Raw genomic sequence first — 16,791 nt, 5'->3', positions numbered from 1 at the left:
ACACTCGGGAGCTTCACAGAGAACACAACTCCTTCTTGTGAACAAGCCCAGACCAACTGGGTGAGGAAGACGGAACCAGGACACTGCACGCCCACCCGCAACTGCACCTCTCATCCATCACCTGTCCTGTAACACGACAGCCAAAGTCATTCTGTAGCCGAGCGCTTGGCAGAACTGCGACAATATTCAACAATGCGAGCGACGCGTGGTACGGGGAACAAATATTTATTAATTAACGCAGCAGTGCGAAACACTTCCTTCCCACAGCTGTCAAAATAAGAGCTGCCAATACATTCACAAAATGTACAAGCGCATCAAGTACAAAACAATTGGGTGCCGATTGTGCAGACATTCCCGTCACGTCTCCCCACTCTGGGTTCGTGCGTCGCTGCGAAGACCACAATGCACCAGGGGTATTTTACAGTAGTCGCCACCGGCAACATAACCACGAGCAGCTGTGGCAACTTGGTTCGTAAATGGTACATGGTTACCATCGAGTTCTGTCTAAGCCAATGAAAGCAGAGTTTGATGAACACTGATTGGCCTACAGAGCCACATACCCTTGAGTAGTGGTGTTATTTTAGTGATCACATTGTTTGGATTTGTGCTATGAAGAAGAGCTATAGGCCAAAACGTCACCTATTTGTTACTGATTAATGTGTTGGGTTTTTTGCTCAGATTCGGGAGCTACCAACATCTTTGTAAATACAGAACATGAACTGATTGAGGAATGGACGATCATGATTACAGGCAACATTTGCCCTGCAAATTTTCCCGACTGTATCATGGCCTTTAGAAATGCCGGTAATGCCACGATCGTCACTCATCACCTCCCACCCACGGTCCCCAGCGCCACGCGTCACCACATGAACCTCTGCAGGTCGGCGCTGTCGGGCCACTGGAATGTTCGGTGCAGGAACAGATGGACGGTCGCTAGGTTCACGGCCAGGTGCAGGGCTGCCTCCACGAGCAGATGGGGCACAGGGGGCACGGGCGCGTTGAGCCGCAGCACCAGGTAGGGCAGGATGAAGTAGCGCAACTCCAGCAGCCGCTGCGGCACCGTTGCTGCCATCACGCACACGGCGAACCCCGCGCGCCAGAACGGGGACTTGGCGCGCAGAGCCTCACTCAGCACCCAGCCGGCGAATAGGTAGGCAGGCACCGGCAGGAATTGCGCCGGCGCGTGCCGCCCCAGCGCGCGCCGCCACAAGTAGAAGGTGTAGTGGCGGTTGTCAGCGAGGAGGTAGGGGTGCACGTAGGTGAAGCGCCACACCAGCAGGCAGCCGAGCGCCGTCAGGGCGAGCGCTGCCACTGGATGCCGGCGGAGGGCGAGCGCGGAGTCGCGAAGGCGAGTAGGCGAGAGGAGCAGGTGTGAGCTGAACGCCAGTGTGAAAACGAGGAAGTAGAAGAGCTGCGGGAAGTGTAGGCAGGCCTGGTGGCTGGCGCGGTCGCCCAGAACAATGCCGTCGTTTGCAACCACGAAAGCCAGGAAGGCGCCGAGCGGCAGCGCGTATGGCCAGGCTGGCGCCAGCGCGCGCCACATTGACTCCGGGGAGCGCAACCACTGCAGCCCGAAGCGCAGCAGCTGCAGCCAGCTCTGCCACAGGGATGGGGACCGCCGGTCGCTCGGGCTCGCGTCCTTCTTGCTGTGCTGCTCCTCCCAGGCCTTGTCCAGTTCCTATCCACGCACGTACACAAAGACCCCCCATTTAGCCGTAACAGACTGCAGGGGCAAGTGCTGTTAGCGAGCACATATGAAGGCCGGCACGGCACACAAGGGGGTGGGTGGCCAACACCACGCCCGGCCGCCTTTGTCTCGCTAGTGACGATGTGTACACATCAGGTACTCATTTGAGGCTTAGTCGACCTAGGGGAGGCCCGGGACCAGTTCAGATAATCGTCACTGGTGTTGGCCGTGAGCGGGAATCGAACCCGGGTCGCAAGGTTCATAGCATAGCGCGCTAACCGCTACACGACCGCTCCCCACTCACTCTCGGGAGAATATTTGAGAGATGCGGAAAATCACAGACCAGCAGGAGGAAGGCAACCATAACCGGTGCTGACAATTTCCCAAGCTTTGTGGCCCGACACATTGCGATGTTTGATGTTTAATACACGTGGGAGGAAACTGGAGTACTCGGAAAAAACCCACACATGCAAGGAGGGGGGGAGGGTAACAACTAAGAAGTATTTTTGATAATCGGTGTTTTAATGAGCAGGAGTGTTTTTGTGGCACTGTGGCTCTCACGAGCAAGAGGCCCCACCTGGCAGACGACGGTGCCAGCGTAGAAGGCGACCCACACCACGTTGGTCTGGCGGAAGCAGAGGGCGAGCAGCGACACGAGCGCGGCGGCGCCATGGCGACCGTGCGCACACATGAGGTACGCGAGCAGCGCCAGGAAGGTGGAGCCGGCGTCCGTGTAGTAGAGGAACGAGAAAAAGTAGAGCACAGGCAGCAGCGCCAGCGACAGCGCCTGCAGCAGCTGATGTGGCGTTGACAGCTTCTGCACGAGGGGGTCAGCAGGAGACCGGGGGTCAAGTGCAATTAAAAAAGCACCGATTGCAATTCACTACGGGTTTCACAATTGTGATTGTGGTGGGTGGAGGTGGGGGAGGTGGTTGGAATTTCTGCGAAATAATAACCGATGGCCACATGCTTTATCCTTAGTACATGCGCTTTGGGATATTGTGGCATTTACGTACTAAAAAAACGTAAATCATTATGAAATCATTGTTGTTTGGGTTGGATCACGTAAGTATACAGCCAAATGGTGTTGTACATCCTGCTCCACCCGACACAGCCAAACAATTAAAGTTGTCACATGGACAAAACGTGCAGATTGATATTGTTTGCAGCAAGCTGTTGAATAACAATCAATGCCATTGTGACCATCCTTATAATAACCTTCAATTGTCAGTCACAGCATTTGAGCAGTTTCCATGGGGTCGACCGAGGGCTCAGTCTAACCAGAATGACCAAGGGACAAAGAGAATCGACTATGAGCTATGCACAACTTTCGACATTTCACTGCAGTAAAAAGAACGTGAAATCACCAAATATATTACCTAATAGCACCACTAGAGAGCAGCAGTGAGCAGGTAGTGGTGGTGAGGGATTTTGGAGGCTTCAAGTCTCCAATAACACATTCCTGCGGAGGGAGCTGGTAGGAACGTTGGATTGCTCGGTCAATGGCCAGGGTCAACGGTGGCGTGGTGTATTCCGCAAATATGGCCGACTGTGAGGGCGGGCACAAGCCGGCGTAAGTAGGTTAAACGTTGAGTTTTATCAGGGCACCACGGGGTGACCAACCCCTTCCCCACCCAGCCCCACCCCTCCCACACCCCACCCTCCCCACCCAGCTCCTCTCCTCCCCACCTAGCCCCTCCCCACCCAGCCCCTCCCATTTTTGGATGCACAACGGACGGACACAATATTCCCCTGTGGGCTGGTGTAACCAGGAGGTTCCTACCAGTATAATGCAGTGTCAGTAGAGATTGTAGAATGACCCACATCTATTTGTCACTGCGAAAATGTGCTTGTATATTTTACACGCAAGTTTTCCCAGCCACTTGTAATTCACATGTGGCTTATCAGAATGGGCTACATGTCGAACATATCTCTCAAGCTACAATGCGTGGTGAAAGCTTCAGAGTAGAAATGCCAAACACGCAGCACAACCTTGAAAAACGCCTCACTCACCGTGTCACTGTGAAGGCGGCATGTGAGCAGGTAGAGTGTGTAGAAGTTTCCGAGGCTGAAGAGGAGGCTCGTGAGACGGAGGAGCGTAGGAGAGCAGCGCTCTGAGGGAGGCAGCCCCAGCATCCAGCCAAGTGGGGAGAGGAGGCCCAGGGAGAATGCATACAATCCCGGTGGCGTCGTGATCTTCGGGTCCCACTGCACGGGCAGAGGTTACACATAATTAGCATGAGTTTGGTCACTGCATTTACGTCATAGTTACACGTGACTGCTGCACCTGTCAACCTATACGGGTTGACATGTATTCTTATCGGGAAATAGTTGTCAGGTCCATACGGCATACAGCCGTTTCAATACGGGCAAAAATAAAATAAATGTTGTCTATTTGTTTGTGTTTGGCCCTTGTGATGGGACTCTGTAGGACGAACGTTGAGATTTATAAGTGCATGGGGTGACCAATAATGTCTGATTTGGTCTGTAATAAGGTAGGCACTGAAAAGGGGTTGACAGGTATGCACCTCTTTCTACTACACCTACCACTGGCGAAATATCGAAGTCTCTCACCAAACCAATTTATGCCCCAGATCACCTTCGTAGAAGAGAATTGCAGGCTCGGTGGGTTCCCACTCGGTTAACGAAAACTGAAGTCAGCGAAGCTCGGCCGCGCCCTCTGCTGGGCAGAGTGCAGGCTCGACGCATGAATGAATGGGAACCCGACTTATTTTGGGGGGAAGACGGAAGTGGTGGGAGAGCAGTGCAGTACACAATTTATATTTATGCAGCAGTGTGAGACGAGGGTTGGCTGTTGAGTAACGATAAGTCCCCCCCCACCCTCGCTGCAGTTTCAAAATTATAGGTCCACTAATGGATTACACCTGATGATGGATGCTTGTGTTGCGCCCGAAACGTCGTGATTTATTTTATTCCTGCAGTCACGAAAGCTTCAAATCAAGATTGGATTACAATCTAGATTTATTTTCGCCTCTTACTGCCACTTGTCATTTTGTTAACGTAAAGGTAAAATCAGCGGGGCCATCATCAGTAATACACAATCTCTTGCTGGATAAAGTATTCCCCAACCCGCTGCCATCTCTTGCGATCCTGTAACTAGTGAGAAGTCAGTGGTTAGCGCAATGCGGCCACGACTAACATAACTCGCGGGTCATGTTTGAACTGTGCCTCGGTTCCACCCATCATCGATCCACACTGAGAATACGTGAGGATGCCTTCATCCAGCAGCAGAGTGACAAAGGGCTGAAAATGTACGGAAGCAGCTAATTGGTCCACCCATCAGTGGATACGGAGGGGTACGTAGGGCTGTCTATTACCCCCGCAATAAACAGCAGCATCCCTCTAACCGTCCTTGTGCCCGCCAATCAACGTCAGCCTCGCAGGGTGGCTGGAAAGCACACGTACGTTCAAGAAAACGGGGTTATCTGCGGATAAACGCGGCGTGTCAGAAAAACACGGGAAGCACCCCCCTCGCCCCACCACTCGCCGCGGGAGGCCCTGCCGCAGGCTTCCCGCGAAGTCGCTAGGCAACGGCGGTCACTCTCCGTGTGAGCAGCGCTCCGCACCTCAAGGAAGGAGCCGTTGCAGTACTTCTGCGCTTGCGGGACGTGGAAGATCTCGTCCATGTAGGGCTCGGGCTGGGAGCCGCTCATGGCGCTGAAGATCGCGGCCGAGAGGCCGAGGTAGACGGCGGCGGCCGTGGCGACGCAGAGCGCGGCCATGACGGGCGACCTCTGACCCGTGACGTCATGTCGCGGGTGCAGAGTGAACAGCTGGGGGGGGGGAGGGGGCAACTGTGCTGCTGCCGAGACACTCAATGTGGGAGACGAGACACCGTGTTGCTCGTGCTGCTGGAATAACGGCACTCCCCCCACAAGGATAACCGTGGACAAATGACGTCACGGCGTGACGCATTTCGAACGCGTGACATTGCGGTATCGGTGACGTCACGCAATGATTACGTGATGCGAAAACTTCCACAGATTGTTTGTGATGGTGTCGCTGCATCGGTGAGTAAGCGCACAAGCGCAAACAACAAAAACGCACTCCCGACACACTAACGTTTCGGGCAATGACCCTTCTTCAGCGCACATTAAACCAAGTGACGTCACGAGCTGTTGGGCGACGTGACGTCACGAGCTGTTGAGCGGCGTGACGTCAGGATCTTTTTTGGCTGGGAAGGAGCGTGACGTCACTAGCGGTTTGGGGAACGTGACGTCACGAGCGGTTTGGGGAACGTGACGTCACGAGCGGTTTGGGGAACGTGACGTCACGAGCGGTTTGGGGAACGTGACGTCACGAGGGGTTTGGTGGCGTGACGTCACGAGCTGTTTGGCGTCTCGTTCTGTGCGGGTGGAGGAGGCGATGGAGTCTGGGGGATAATAGAAAGAAGTCGTCCCTCCCCTTGCACGAGGCGCGTGTGCTGGAGGTCTCCACGGGCTCCAGAGCCTTCGTCGCCGGGAGCCTCAGCGGCAGGTTGGGGGGCGGCTTGCCGGGGGGCCGGAGCGCAGCTCCAGGAGAGAGCGGGCGGAGCGCGGGTGAGGAACTCATTCACTGTTCACTCACTCGCGGTTCACTCATTCAAGGTTCACTCACTCGCTGTTCACTCACTCGCTGTTCACTCACTCGCGGTTCACTCACTCGCGGTTCACTCATTCAAGGTTCACTCATTCACGGTTCACTCACTCACTGTCATTCACTGTTCACTCATTCACTGTTCCCTTACTCACTGTCACTCATTCACTGTTCACTAACTCACGGTTCACTAACTCACGGTTCACTAACTCACGGTTCACTCATTCACGGTTCACTCACTCACTGTTCACTCACTCCCCGTGCACGTGGCTAACCGTGCTAATCGGAGGTGCAACTAATAGAAGGTGACCTCGTGCTGACTGTAGCCCCATTTCTGACGGCATCCCTCGCCCCTTACCTCCTTAGATCCACCACCAATCGCTAACCCCAACCCTAAATCCATTCCCAACTATCCACAACCCGACCCTTGACTACGAATCACATCCCCGGTACCATCTCTGATGGGCTGCAGGAATGTTGTTGTTTTTAAATACTTTATACTAAGTTCACTTGCTTGCGTGCTTGCCTGCTTGCTTACGACCGTGCAAATCTTTCGGTCGTTTTTTAACCCACTTACCGTGATCCAATCGAGCTGACATTTTGCACACAGACTCGTTGTGCGTGACAATTAATTTTCGTGAAATTTTTTTTCCAAAATTTTATACGGTTTAGGGAAAAATAAATAAATATTTAATTACCTATTGCTTAATGGTGGCAGGCAATCATCTGACCCATAGGTGGCAGCCATCTCAAGCCAGAGGACGAGAGGACTCTAGCCGCCCGTTTCAAAGACCAATGTGGGCTGGGTTGTGGCCAATTGAACACGCATATAAAGGATTTATAGTGAAAAACTTTGTTTTTACGGGTTAATTTTTTATTCTTCAGGAAGCGTTCGTTTCTTGGCGGCGAGAAGTAGAAACATCAGCAGCAGAAAAGTCATCGGCAGTAGAAGAAGTAAGTAATATTTAAAAAACACTTTTTAAAAAACACGCTTTAATGAAATGTACGAGTAATGGAAGAACTCCACGACTCCAGGAGGTGGCCCCGAAGCTTGCCAGAACGTAAGGGGCCGTGGTCAATTACAGCCAACGTCAGTTGAGCGTGGACAATTAGACCCAAGCCGAAACATAACATATACAAATTAATGTTTTAAAATATATGTTTTTATTGATTATGACGTAAATATACCAAGTTTGCAATCGATACCACATTGGGAAGTGGGTTAAAAATGAGTTACAAGATTTAAGGATACAACAACGACAACAACGACAACAGACAGAGTTAAATAAAAGCGTGTAATAATCCTCAGTGTTGACTGGGGTTGTCACCTCACCAGTTTTGATCCGGAGTTTGATCCGGAGTTGTCATGTTCACTCGTCTGGGACCTGGCATCAATGTTCAGGTGGCGGGAGTTGTTTAGTATTGAGGTGTGGTGACATTCTGTCTGGAGTGTTGAACCGTATCGACTTAATTATACTGCACAGTTTCATACTCTTTGTTTTTTTTTCGGTAATGTCACGTAGGTAAAAATGTAAATAAATGAAAACGAATTAAAGTTTATGTAGTTGTTTTCATTTATTTTATTATATAAATGAAAACAACAAAATTAAGTTTATTTAGTTGTTTTCATTTATTTAATTTTTTACCTACGTGACTTTGCCGACAAAAATCAACGAGTATGAATCCTTGCAGTCACGAAAGCTTCGAATCTCGAACTACTACACGGTGTTGATAGACCCAAGCCAGCGGGGAAATATGTCCGGATTTGCTCTGTGGAAAGGGTGGCAACTCCACTCAATCGCACCGACGTATTCCTTCACTCATTCACATGCCAATCAATTAAGTAACTCACCCATTCACTCACACACTCGGTTTGCCACCTGCCTGGGAACTGGCATCTCTTATCTGTGTTCGGGTGATAGGAATTGCTTTGTTCCGAGATCTGGTGGCGTTGTGTTGTTGAACTCCATCACAATAAGCTGTGCAGTGTTGATAAACCTCAGCCAGGGGTCGGCAAGCTGCGGCTCCGGAGCCGCATGCGGCTCTATATGGACTTCATCGTGACGTGTGTGTGTGTATGCATTTGTGTGTGTATATGTGTGTGTATGCATCAGCCAGTCATCTCGGTCATCTCAGTCAGTCGACCCGTGGCACCTGGGTCTGCCCCGTGACCTCCTGCCAGCGGGCGTTCGACACTTCACGTGGCCTCAAGGTGCACATGGCCTGGCACAAGCGTCGTGGTGACGTCACCGCCACTTAGTGGCGAATGGCGGTTGTTGTTGTATGTATGTGGGGAGCGATAGTGTAGCGATTAGTGCGCTGCGCTATGAACCCGGCGACACGGGTTCGATTCCCGCTCACGGCCAACACCAGTGGTGACGATTATCAGAACCGGTCCTGGGCCTCCCCTAGGTCGACTCAGCCTCAAATAAGTACCTGGTGCGGTGTGTAAACATCGCCACTAGGGAGACAAAGGCGGTCGGGCGTGGCGCTGGCCACCCACCCCCTCGTGTGCCGTTCCGGCCTTCATAGGTGCTCGCTAACAGCACTTGCCCCTACAGTCTGTTGAGGCTATACGGGGGATTTTTGTATGTATGTGTGTATGTATTGACCATGCATAGACGATGACCCTCGTGGTAGCGAAGCAAGATCAAATGGAAGCCCGCGTGGAGGAGCGGCTGGGAGGGATGGGTCTGGAGGGCCCTGACTGCTGGCCCCTGGAGCGCTTGCCGGGGTGGCGCGTCTCCCTGCTGCTCTTCCGCGCCGTCCAAAACGCGGCCGAGCTGCGGCTCAAGGCCGTGAGCGGGGCCCTGCCGGGGGCCGTGATCAGCGCCGCCGTGGTGAGTCCGTGTGAACCGCACGGCCGCGACACGCGAAGCCGCACGACAACCGGATCACCGCACGGGAACCGCACAGCAATTACCACACACTTGGCAATCATACGACCACACGGCACCCGCTTACCAACCGCTTGGCGACCACGCACGGCAACCTCACGACGGCCGCATGTCAACCGTATATCATCCACGCAGCAGCAGCCGTTCACCCACCCAGTGACACGACGACTACAAAGCGATCACAGACCACATGGCAAGCGCATAACCACACGGAAACCACATCACCACATGGCAAGCGCATAACTACACGGAAACCACATCACCACTCAACCGCCCAACAGCAACCACTTTTGAATGTAATACTATTTAATGTCTTTAAATGTTTAGTGTTCCATGTAAATCAAAGTTTTACCACATTGCGAATATATAGATGCGGCGTGCTGCTGTTTTAAATCTCTCGCCACGCGTTTACTGCAAATTGCTTTGTTTCCCAGGTCTCCCTCGACAACGATATGTCACCTGGTTCTAAATAAAGACTACTCCTGCTGCTGCTGCTCAGCCACCACCTAGCCATGCCCCACCCCCACAGGGCAACCACACACGCGGGGCTCACTGCGACGTTGTTGCTACCCCCTCACCGCCCCCCCCCCACAGGTGCTGGACCCGTTCCAGGTGCTCGTAGCGGCGCACAAGGCCGTGCACCTGCACCGTCTGGGCAAACTCAAGACCAAGGCGCTGCACTCCGAGGTCATCTACAACCTCTCTCCCAGCAACAACGTGAGAACCTCACGGCGTCGTGACAGGGCCTTCCCTCCTCTCACCGTTGCCGGAACATGCAGAGTGTTGCTCTTAACCAAATACTCACTCGGAGTTCTTGAGTTTTCCCGAAGACGTTTGGCGGAGTTTAAAGCGATCTGACGTCGTTGTCCACTCGCTCACTTTACTCGTGAGCATCGTTCTTCAGCTCACCAGTGAGCTGAGCTGACACAACACGTGGCCAAATCCAACAATCGATTAATTACAAGAGGTGTGTTGTTAGTTTAACACTTAGTCGTTAAGCCCGCCACCACCCGACACATTTAGTAAGGTTTATCACGTAAACGTAACGTGCCCATTAGTTACTACTTGAACACACCGGTGTGTTGGAGATTAAACCCACAACATCGGGGGATCTTTGTGTTGGTGTTGCTTTGGAGATTTACATCTTCAAAACGTTCTGCGCAACCGGCGGCAGATCTCGGATGCGTTCAGGAGGTTCGGCGTGGCGGACGGAGATACGGCGGTGCTGGTGGTGCTGGTGGAGGAGGAGGGTGCGGAGCGCGTGGACCCGGCCTCGGTGGAGGCACACGTGGACGGGCAGCGCGTGCCCGCCGGCGAGCTGTCGGCCCTCGCAGACCTCGCCCGCGTACGCAAGGTGGGGCTGAATCCCGATCGCAAACTCACTGCCGCTCGCAAACACCGACGCAAGTGAGGGGGGGCGGGCGGTCGCTGGTGGCGTGTGTGTTACCGTGTGTACCTTGGGGAAATGTTCTGCATCTATCGTGGAGAGTGGTAGTGTAGTGGTTAGCACACAGCTACTAACCTGGCGACCCGAGTTTGATTCCTGTTCACGGCCAAGACCAGTCACAAATATCTGAACTGGGCCTGGGTCTCTACTACATTGTGCTGTGTGTAAGCATTGTGACCGGGGAGACAAAGGCGGCTGGGCACGTCCCATCCACCAACCCCCTCGTGCGCCGTGCCGGCCTTCATAGGTGCTCGATAACAGCCCCAATAGTCTCTTAAGGCTACGTGCGGGATCTTTGTGTTTGTTTTTCAGTGCTCATGATGCTGTGTTAACACGTGTGCGTGTGTGTTTGTGTGCGTGTGTGTTGGTGTGCGTGTGTGTTGGTGTGCGTGTGTGTTGGTGTGCGTGTGTGTTGGTGTGCGTGTGTTGGTGTGCGTGTGTGTTGGTGTGTGTGTGTGTTGGTGTGCGTGTACAGACGTACAAGGTAGCGGCAGAGGAGGAGCGACTGGGGACGCTGCTTGATGCTGTGGTGTTCCGCATGGCCGCCAAGGAGGGGCAGTAGGGTGGTCACAGCGCGCGGGGGGGGCAGCTTCGTCTCACGCGGCATCGCGTGGGGAGGGAGGTTTTTTGTCGCGAGCCACTCGGCTCGGCTCATTCCGGCTCCGCCGATGGGAGTTGAGACGCAGCTCAGCGACGTCATTAAGCGGGGCTGTTTCTCTCGGACACAATGAGGTGCGCCAGTAGTTGTAGGCGTTCCGAATTTAAATGTCTTCTTCTCGTGATCTGACGAATTTTGACATCGGGATCCGATTGTCGTGTTCCCCCCTTGACACTCGCGTGACACGCGACTCGGCACGGCATACGCGGTGCAGCGACGCACTCTTGACGTGCTCGGTTTGCTGTACTGAAACTCGTGAATTAAATGAGTGAGACTTTGGTGATGGTTTGTGGGTTATTGCCGGGGTTTTTCTTCGTGTGGGGGTACGAGGTTTTGGCTGAGCACCATTGGCACGACCGCTGCACAGCGAACGTCGTGTGTAATGCCAAGGCGTCAGGACCGTCGGGTCGTCTGAGAAATGCGCGTGAGGGCGTTCAGCAGAACCGCGGCGGGCGCCGAGTAGTTGGAGCACAGCGCACCCTGGCTTGCAGGCCTCGGTCACGCACACACGCACACACACGCACATGCCCGTCGTCAATATCCACTGTTATTGCCAAGACCCAGAGATCTCCCAGTGAAGCGAATGCCACGAGGCAGCTTCAAGTGTAAGCATTGTTTATGGGACGTCGGTGAGAGGTGGTGTAAAGTGCCGCTTTTAATAGGCAATACTTTCTGCTGGTCTGTGCCTCTGTGCCACGTCTGGGTGGTGAGCACCAGGCCTGGGAGGAACCCCTCCTCCCCTTGCGCTCCGCTTGGTCGTAACGGCACTGTTACTGTTTGTTGTCCAAATGTGGCACCGATGTGGGTTGTTGGGTCTTGCCAGAAGTGGTTGTCGTCGCGTGCTGGTGTCATTGATTCCCAGTGGTGGTTGTCGGTGGTGGTTGGAAATTTTCCAAATTCCGTGGTTGTCGGTGGTGATGATGCCGGCGGTTACGCGACCCACAGCAGGTAGAGGAGGAGCAGGGCCGCCATGACCACCGTCGCGGCAACGACGGCCGCCGTGGCCGGCGAGGGCCACTCATCGGCGACGCGTTGTTTCCATCGGCACGGGGCGACACTGCATGCTTGGCCGCTCCTCCGGGGCCGAAGCAGCACCCTGCTCACACGGGGGGACAGGGAGGGTGAAGTTTGGGAGCCACACCACGAGGTCGCGTCAACGGCACCGCGCAAACTCCCGTGCATGCGACACCCGTGCGCGTGTGCTTCTGCTGCACCTTCTGGCTGCATTCATGTCGCCTCTTGCACAGCCATGGCTCCTCCGTTCCTCGTCGACAAAATGAAAGCGACGCTCGCGACTCGAACAGTTCCTCGCTCAGCTCCCAGGAGGAGTGGGCGCCAGCGGGACGTGGCGCCGACAGATGCAGCTGCCGCTGTTGTTCCCGCGGCGAAGACGCGAACTCGTGAGCGCGTCTGGGCCAGGCGCGGCTGGCAAACGTGGTGAGGCAGCCCTCTCAATTTGTCTTTCAGGCTTCAGAACAAACAAACTGACAGCAGCCCAGCCACGCAGCGTCTGGTTGGCGTGTGAGCGGAGAGCGGACGCCTGCGAGGGAGGAGGCGCCGTGGAGGGAGGGGATGAGTGCTGGGGCAGGATGGAGGGAAAGCTGCGCTCAGGAAATGCATATTGTGGAAAATCTCGTTTTAGCCAAAGGATATGCGTCAGTGAGGCAGCATTTTTGCTTTGGCTGTAAAACTTGAGGCAAGAGGGAGGAGCGGGCTGGTGCGGTGTCTGCGTGAGTGGGTAGTGACCGGAAGCCGGAGTCTCTGCTGGTGGTGGCTCAGAGCCCATCTCGCATGCAGCTCTTGTGCCACCAGGAAGGGCCACGGCCATCGTGGACAGCAGCTATGAGAGGGTGGGGTGGCTGCCTGTGCCCTTGCTGCGATGCCGCTGTGTGCGTGAGATCGCTACACCTGTGAGATAACCGGGAGAGATCGCTGTGTCTGTGAGAGCGATGTAGCTGTGTCTGTGAGACATTTGTGCCCGTGACAATAAATAGGCAGGTAATCCGTCTCCTTTCCACGGCCTCTCCACATAAAACAAATATTGCTTACGCAACCTATCATTCGCACGTCCTCCTGGGAGTGCATTTCAGCCGCATCGATTGAAGACAAGCCAACTGGATTGGCTTTGCCATACAGCGCATCATCAGCAGTCGGGCTTGCATTCAATGCTGGTGAACTGGCGATCGTACAGGCCCTCTTACGATTATGATGCGAGGCCTAAGTTTGACGTTGCATCTGTGAGATAGGAATATTTGCAAGCTCGCTGTGTGTGCCATCGCCGAGTGAGATAGACGTCTCTGTGAGCTCAATGTAGCTATACTCTTTGTTTTTTTTGGTAAAGCCACGTATGTAAAAAATAAATTAAATCACGACGTTCCATAGGCAACACAAGCTTCCGTCTTCAGGTGGCACCGTCACAGCAAAATTACCTACGTGACTTTACCGAAAAAACCAAAGAGTATGGACTCAATGTAGCTGTGATAACTGCGTGAGATCGCTGTGTCTGAGCTCAGTGTCACTGATATCTGTGTGTATGTGAGAATTTCGCTGGCTATTTGAGGCCCTCTGCGAGCTGAGCTCGACTTGGCTGTGCCTGGCTCCTCTGTGAGCCAGCTCAATGCCTGGAATGTCGTGTTTCACTCCACTCCGAGGAATTCGACAGGAGAACGACGATAATCTATCACGGGGCATGGAATGCAGCTAAGAATAATAAATACTGTATGAATGAATAATTATTATTATTTTTGTGTGGGAGGGTTTCCCTTGAGGAGTTGTAGGGATAACGTGCTCAAAACCGTGGCGTGGTGGACATTGGCAATGACTAAAAAAAATCCCTTACTTTCTATGCAACCCTAACAAATTTCCAGTTTACTTTATACAAAATATTATATCTTGACATAAATGCAATGATTTTTCCACAAAATCTGATTTTAAAAACGCACGAGAGATGACCTTTCTTGCAAAAACCTGAACGCTGCAGGAATTCGAGGGAACATTTTGAATTCCATTACACCACCCCTCGCCTGCCCCCCTTTTTCCCAGGAAAAGTATATTCGCTTTTCATCATCTCGATTACTGGCAAAAAAGTGTCCAAAAAAAACAACACACACACAAATGTTGTGAGGCTCCCTTCCCGTGGACGTCGAGGCCAGGAGAAGGCGGTAAGTACATCAAGTGGACTAATCGCGACGTGTCCCATCTGTATGGCATATAGCGTTGCCCCCTCGCACGCGCATTTTTTTTATCTCTCTCTGTTAAGGTTTTCTTCCACACGTACACTCATTCATTGTCAGAAAATATCTTGACTGCAGGGATCCATACTCTTTGGTTCTTTCGGTAAAGTCACGTAGGTATAAAATAAATTAAATCATGACGTTTCGGGCGCAACACAAGCGTCCGTCATCAGGTAGGACAACCACAGCAATAAACTATTGCCGGAATTGCTGTAATTGTTTCTTGCTGTGGTTGTCCCACCTGATGACGGACGCTTGTGTTGCTCCCGAAACGTGATTTAATTTACTTTATTCTATACCTACGTGACTTTACCGAAAGAACCAAATAGTATAGAAAATATCTTAATCGTAATATTGATACTGCAAGGGGAATCCGATGAGCTATACAGCTCTTTATAACAGATGTCCAATTGGGGCGGGTCAGAAAGTTACAACAACAAACAATACAAAAACACGATAGGAGTGCAAAGTATGGGAAAGGTAAGCAAATCACTTTGAAAAAATATGCAAATAAAACTAAACAAGTTATTTTTCTTCACAGGTAAAGTCAACTGAGCTTATTTTTCAGAAGCGACCTGGCCACAAATGACAGCTCAGCGAAGTGCCTTATCACGTGCAAAATCTATAGCAGCCAAATAATCTAAATAATCTGAACGCATGTTTCTAATATATGGAGGACCGCAGAGCGTGGGCAATTGCTGGCTGCTGCCTTCCCGCTCAGAAATTGTGCGATATGCAATTTGCATGAACGACGCTATATATGTGTTGAGGAGTTCCCACGGACGCACTCGGAGACGGAGGTAAGTTAAGGGCTTTCGCCAAGGGGTTTATTAAAGACTTCACAAATACACACAAGGGTTCATGAAACAACTCCCAGGGGCTAGGGGTCCTACTCTGAGTCCGGGTCCCTGCCCGACTAGCTCCGGTCTCTCTCGTGTCGGATCAGGGACACTGCCGACTCTACCGACCGGAGAGAGAGCACCTCTACGGCTACCACCGGCTTCTCCCCAGACTCACGACTCGATTCCTCTCTACCCCTGGTTCTCTCTTCACCGTTCTTACTCGACCTGTTCCCACAGTGACCCCGCTTACGTCACGGGGTCGCCATTAAATACTCTAGGCGTGACGTCATCGAGCCGCCCAGCACGCATGACGTCACGTTCCGAGACGTTATCGCACTGGACGGCACACACGACGTCACGTCCCCATATTACTCCTCTACATATGTATATAATACTAAGAACGCGTTATAATTTATTTTAAACTTACAATCTTTGATGCATGCATATTTTACGATCACTGCGCTTCTGCGGCCGTCTGGAACGCTCTTCCTTCGATATTAGGAAGCCACCGGAGGTATGCACTTTGCAATCCAGATTGAAAACGAATTTCTTTAAAACTGTTGTGTGTGTTAAGTTGTTTGTCTCGATTTAAAGCTTTCGTGACTGCAGGGATTCATCTTCTTGGTTCTTTCGGTAAATAAAACATAATAAAATAATGTATTAAATAAAATATTATTTTATAATATAATATATTATTATATTATGTTTTATTATTATTTTATTATTTCTCTTCTACGTGACTTGACCGAAATAACCAAGAAGAAGTTGTTTGTCCTCCCACACCTCCGATTAGCGCGGTTGGCTACGCTACGGTGCGAAAGAAGTTTAACGTACATATACTGCGCGTACCACGATTATATAAACTCAAACACGACAGTGTGCGGCATTGGGTTGATGCTTTTATTTACAAGCTTGAGGGATAAATCAACTCGCCCGCGTTGTGTTTTTCCCGTTGTAAATCAACCAGAAGGTCCGAAATGATTTAACTTCATCAGCGTCAGCATCAGCCCACAATCAATCCACTGCTGGATGAACGCCTCTCCCCAAATCCCAACCCGGCGATGCAACTGAACGGCATCTAACGGAGCCTGCGTCCGCCTGTGGGCAAGACACGTGGGAGTAAACTGAGATTTGTCACGAAGTAATTGTCAAGTTTATTCCTTGTTAAACTGGGAGTTGTTACGAAACACATTCCTGCGGAGGGAGCTGGTAGGAACGTTGGGTTGCTCGGTCAATGGCCAGGGTCAACGGCGGCGTGGTGTATTCCGCAAATATGCCCGACTGTGAGGGCGGGCACAAGCCGGCGTGAGTAGGCTAAACGTTGAGTTTTATAAGGGCACCACGGGGTGACCAGCCCCTCCCCACCCAGCCCCCCACCCCCCACCCAGCCCCTCCCCACCCACCCCACCCAGCCCCTCCCCACCCTCCCCT

At 52.4% G+C, this 16,791-nt stretch overlaps 2 protein-coding genes across 5 annotated transcripts; one reads left to right on the top strand and one right to left on the bottom strand.

The window, feature by feature from the left end:
* Positions 1-217: 217 nt before the first annotated feature.
* Positions 218-5,579, bottom strand: LOC144943814 (dol-P-Glc:Glc(2)Man(9)GlcNAc(2)-PP-Dol alpha-1,2-glucosyltransferase-like). Its single transcript, XM_078871661.1, has 4 exons — positions 5,275-5,579; positions 3,701-3,895; positions 2,265-2,504; positions 218-1,678 (listed from the first exon to the last, which is right to left on the bottom strand). Exons 1-4 carry the CDS (start codon positions 5,428-5,430, stop codon positions 860-862), a joined length of 1,410 nt encoding a protein of 469 aa, XP_078727787.1. The 5' UTR covers positions 5,431-5,579; the 3' UTR covers positions 218-859.
* A 426-nt stretch (positions 5,580-6,005) lies between these two features.
* On the top strand, positions 6,006-11,493 carry TPRKB (TP53RK binding protein). Of its 4 annotated transcripts, XM_078871281.1 has the most exons (7): positions 6,007-6,246; positions 7,169-7,237; positions 8,398-8,495; positions 8,905-9,123; positions 9,775-9,897; positions 10,355-10,534; positions 11,103-11,492. In XM_078871281.1, the coding sequence occupies exons 4-7, from the start codon at positions 8,908-8,910 to the stop codon at positions 11,187-11,189; spliced, it is 606 nt and encodes a 201-aa protein (XP_078727407.1). In that variant the 5' UTR covers positions 6,007-6,246; positions 7,169-7,237; positions 8,398-8,495; positions 8,905-8,907; the 3' UTR covers positions 11,190-11,492. The 4 variants fall into 4 exon arrangements, with proteins under 4 accessions (XP_078727408.1, XP_078727410.1, XP_078727407.1 ...); XM_078871282.1 differs by lacking the exon at positions 8,398-8,495 and having other exon boundaries at positions 6,006-6,246; positions 11,103-11,493; XM_078871283.1 differs by lacking the exon at positions 7,169-7,237.
* The last annotated feature ends 5,298 nt before the right edge of the window (positions 11,494-16,791 follow it).

This window comes from Lampetra fluviatilis, chromosome 32 (assembly GCF_964198595.1).
Source record: "Lampetra fluviatilis chromosome 32, kcLamFluv1.1, whole genome shotgun sequence".
Classification (NCBI taxonomy): domain Eukaryota; kingdom Metazoa; phylum Chordata; class Hyperoartia; order Petromyzontiformes; family Petromyzontidae; genus Lampetra; species Lampetra fluviatilis.
Note: the sequence above shows the minus strand (reverse complement) of the source record. Positions and strands in the feature narration are given on the sequence as shown.

Excerpts from the sequence above, each read along its gene's own strand:
- LOC144943814 (XM_078871661.1), bottom strand. The coding sequence starts at position 5,430 with ATGGCCGCGCTCTGCGTCGCCACGGCCGCCGCCGTCTACCTCGGCCTC. Across the intron at positions 2,505-3,700 it reads GCCGCCTTCACAGTGACACG|AAGCTGTCAACGCCACATCA; the intron begins GTGAGTGAGGCG and ends CCCCTCGTGCAG. Across the intron at positions 1,679-2,264 it reads CTGGCACCGTCGTCTGCCAG|GAACTGGACAAGGCCTGGGA; the intron begins GTGGGGCCTCTT and ends GTGCGTGGATAG.
- TPRKB (XM_078871284.1), top strand. The coding sequence starts at position 8,908 with ATGACCCTCGTGGTAGCGAAGCAAGATCAAATGGAAGCCCGCGTGGAG. Across the intron at positions 9,124-9,774 it reads CCGTGATCAGCGCCGCCGTG|GTGCTGGACCCGTTCCAGGT; the intron begins GTGAGTCCGTGT and ends CCCCCCCCACAG. Across the intron at positions 9,898-10,354 it reads ACCTCTCTCCCAGCAACAAC|ATCTCGGATGCGTTCAGGAG; the intron begins GTGAGAACCTCA and ends AACCGGCGGCAG.